The sequence below is a fragment of the Propithecus coquereli genome, unplaced genomic scaffold (assembly GCF_000956105.1).
Source record: "Propithecus coquereli isolate 6110/MARCELLA unplaced genomic scaffold, Pcoq_1.0 Scaffold868, whole genome shotgun sequence".
NCBI lineage: Eukaryota > Metazoa > Chordata > Mammalia > Primates > Indriidae > Propithecus > Propithecus coquereli.
In genome coordinates, this window is record NW_012154929.1 from 19,626 (window position 1) to 23,890 (window position 4,265).

The following is a 4,265-nucleotide window of genomic DNA, read 5'->3' on the forward strand; positions in this document are numbered from 1 at the left end:
TGCCTGGCTAATTTTTCTCTTTTTTGTAGAGACAGGGTCTCGCTCTTCCTCAGGCTGGTCTCGATCGAACTCCTCCTGACCTCAAGCTATCCTTCCGCCTCAGCCCTCCAAAGTGCTAGAATTACAGGTGAGAGCGACCACTCCTGGCCCCATATATTTATTTATTTTTAGACATGAGATCTCACTATGTTGCCTGGGCTGGCCTAGAACCCTTCGGTTCAATGGATCCACTGAAGTGAGCCTCTGAGTGGCTGGGTCTAAAGGCACATGCCACTGCACCCACAAAAATACTATGAAAACAATTTTGAAGGAAGGTGTTGCAAGGATAGGCTGTGGTCCATGTAAGTAGTGACCATGTCCATGACAGCAATTCCTAGCACAGGCAGACACGAACAAATGTAGATAAAGGAGGGAACGAGAATCTGGGACAGACAGGAGGCTTTGATCTGCAGTCACCCAGACATCCAGAAGCAAGCAACATCAGATGTATTAGGGTAACTGCAAGACCCTGACCCTGAATCCTTCCCTGGGAGTCTGCAGGAAAGCAGGTGTTGGGGCTGCTCTACGAGAGGAAATGGCACAACCCACACCCAGTCCTAACAACCATAGAACATACCTAGAGAAGTGAAAAAAAGAAGTTGTGTCGACACTCCTGAAGTGAGAAAGTCTTGCCAATGAGGAAAAAGGAGAAGGGCAGAGACTACCTCAGGTGACAGGGATAAGTGTAAGGGCCTTACCCAGGAACGTTATAAGTGTCAAGTTCTCCAGCATCACGTCACGATACAGGCATCTCTGAGCCTCATTAAGAAGACTCCATTCCTCCCAGGAAAACTTCACAGACACGTCTTCAAAGGTCACACTGTTCTGTTATGATGGGGACATATGAAACCACAAACAGCCCCTGCTTAGGAAACACAATCCATTTCCCCCACATACCTACCCTTCCCCAACCTCCTCCCAGAATACCCAATTTAGAGGAGAAACTTTCCCATTGCTGACACTCTGTCCTCGGGGGCCCACTTATCACAGTGTACGACCATCAGCGACAACAGACAGGTGCACAAACAAGTATCTAACCTGTAGCCCTGACATAAAGAGATCCACACTCTCTTTACCAGCAATTTCTGTGGCACAGAGAAAGTCACATCATCCCAATGGAGTGCCCTAGGGCCATCAGACATACTCCATCTCTACATGCATGAAACAGCCATTCTTGGACACCACAGACACATGTCCATGGCCATTCCCACCTAATTGACCCCCATCATTAGCCTCTCTCTGGCATCCCCTACTTTTCCTTCTACTGATAAGGGTAGTATTCTCACCCTGAGTTACAGTGATGCAAAACACATGGCTCCTGACATTGGAAAGATATCATCATCATCAGCTCGTTAATCAAATATACTGACAGCCTGAGAGACACGGGACACCACTTCCCACACAGGAGTACATGGAGGCTGCACTATGGATATCAGTGAGCAACCAGGGAGTGCTGGATGCAAGCTGTGTAGGATGAGGAGACTGTGATGGTCCCTGATTCCTTTGGGAGGATGCAATTGGCTTGTTTGAAAAACTGTGGGTAGGAATGAAATTGAAACCCACTACAAAGGAATAATAATCAGAAACTCTGCCTGGACCCCTTGATAAAAGGTGTGTTGGGCTAGGATACCTTAACCAAGAGAACAGAGTGGGAAGGGGATTTGCAATCAGGCCATTTCAGGTCATGCTTGCATCACCAGATGTCAATGTGGCACATCATATTGCACCTTCATTTTTGCCCTTACACCACACTGTGTCTGACATCACCTACAGTATGCTTGGCAAATTCAAACAGAATCCAAAATTGCCACAGAATTCCTATGGTTCCCAATACCAGTGGCAGTCCAGATCATTCTATGAAGGGCTCGGTGCATCAATCCATAGCCACACAGAACCACAAGAGGTTTCAGATATCCACAGCCCCGTCCCGTTTCTGTGCTGCATTTGCTATTCCCTCAGAAATTATGACTTTCCACTGTCCACATGATACCATTTAAAGCCCAGAACCATTGGTCGCCCATGCCAGGCTGATGGATTGTCACAGGTAACCATTTATGTCTTTTACCTAAGCCACCGGGGTGAATAAAACCCCTCAGACCCCACCTAATTTGTCACAGAATGTTGGTAAATCCACAAAGTGGTGAATAAGCACAAGCTCCAACCTGAGTGTAACCTACCTTCAATTACTTCAATGCTTCTGCATCCCTCTCATGTCTATTCTCTCCCTAGAAGCCTACGTCTGCTGCCAAACTATGTTCTCTAATACATCTTCCTTTTATGGCCACTGACCTTCCCTCAGCTGTGGTCCAGAGGTCTATACCATCACTCAGGTACCCAAGCAACAGCCCTAACTTCTCCTTGTTGTACCCCTAATAGCTTTAAAACTATAATCTAAAGACCGACCCTCCCAAATGTGACCAATGGCTGACTAACCTGGTCCACACAGTAGCTACCATATACTGGATGTCTGCATTATCAACGTTTCCCCAGATATCCCAACTATGTGTCCAGATGCCTATTAGATACTTCCACTTAGCGGCTTCTAAAACATCTCACACTCTTAATGAAGCTATGATATTATGAATATATATTTGGTCTTCGTACCTTTTTGTGGCATGCAACTAAAATCCCTGGAATCTCACAACTGATGTCTTCATGTATGCTAATGACTCGCTGGTGGCTGGCAGTCCCTGGTGTAAATTCAGGATGAGGGCTGGTCTTGGAAAAGACTAAGGTAGGATCAGAGTTCTGGGAACTTCATCCTAACACCCAAATCTCCAGAAAGAGAAATGGAGCTGACGCTTATCAGCAATGGTGAATGATTAATCAATCATGCCTATATAGTGAAGCTTCCATAAAAAACCCAAAGAACAGAGCTCAGGGAGCTTTCAGGAGGCTGGTACAACCAGGTGGCATATAGAAACTCTGTGCCCCTTCCCCCATGCCTTGCACTATGCAGCTCTTCTTCTTTATCATTTCTAATATCCTTTATAATGGACCAGTAAACATAAATGACTTCGTAAGTTCTGTGACTGGCTCCAGCACATTAATGGAACTTAAGGAAGGGGTCATTGGAAACAGATCTATAGCAGGTCAATCAGAAGCACAGGAAAAACATGCTGGAACTTCTCATTGCTATCAGAGGTTGGGGGGCAGTCTCGTGGGCCTGAGCCCTCAACCTGCAGATCACACTGAAGTTGAATGGAAGGACGCCCACCTGGTGTCCTCTGTAGAACTACTTGGTGTCTGGGGAAGACCCTTCACACACATCTATCTGGTCACAGAATTATTCTGTGTTGACTGTTGTGGGAAAAGAGCAGAGGAAAAACAATTTGGAGTTTTGCTACTAACAATGGTCAGAGCAAAACTCCTGATATCTTCAGTGAATATTTATAGCTAACAGCAAGGTGCTCATCACAGTTGATGCAGCTTCCAATGCTACAGCTGCTAAGACCAAAAACCCTGGGGTCATTCCTCTTTCCTTTTCTTTTTTTTCTTTAAGGGGACGGGAGGGGAGAGCAGGGGAGGGACACTGGTGAACTGCTGCTGGTCATTCTTAAATCCTCTCTTTCAAGCCTTTACCGGTCACATTAGAAAATCTAGTTGCGCCTTTAAAAAACATGAATCCAGAATCCAGCCACATCTCCAAAACCACAACTCTGCTCCATTAGCTCTCATGTCAACTATGGCAGGAGCCTCCACCCTAGTCTTCCTTCCACCTCCTTCAAGTCCACATTCTGTTCTCCACTCTGCAACCACATAGAGCCTCTTAAGACCCAGGTAACGTCACCTCCTCCATCTATTCAGTTTGTCCTCTAAGCATTTGCATATCCTAGTAACAGCTTCTGGGTTAACCTCCACATGTATTTACATCACTGGACATCAATGAAGACACCTCCCCATAACCTGTATCATGGACATAGAGCCCTGGCTTTGGGGTTTCTCCAAGATCCCCAGATCGAAGGACTGGAGAAAAAGCACTTAAGAGTCCCAGGACACCACAGTCTACACAACACGGGGGTGGGAGTCGGGGCCAATGAGGAACTAAAACATGCCCTCCTTGTGTGGGTTCCTTAAGACCTTCTGCAGCATGAGAAGACGTGCAAAAGGCAAGGCCATTCAGGATTGTGTCCATGGTGGGATTCCGTGAACTCAGGCCTCTCTGTAACCTACTTTTAGTCGTGGAACCAAGTGACCTCAGGCTGGCTCTCTAACCTCGTGTTCCG

General features: G+C 46.4%; 1 protein-coding gene across 1 annotated transcript in view; it reads right to left on the reverse strand.

Annotated features, from left to right (window-relative positions):
- Nucleotides 1–4,265, reverse strand: part of LOC105826227 (zinc finger protein 586-like) — a 26,305-nt gene that overhangs the window by 651 nt on the left and 21,389 nt on the right. Inside the window, 1 exon segment of the mRNA XM_012664170.1 lies at nucleotides 738–864. Coding sequence (XP_012519624.1) covers nucleotides 738–864 — 127 coding nt within the window.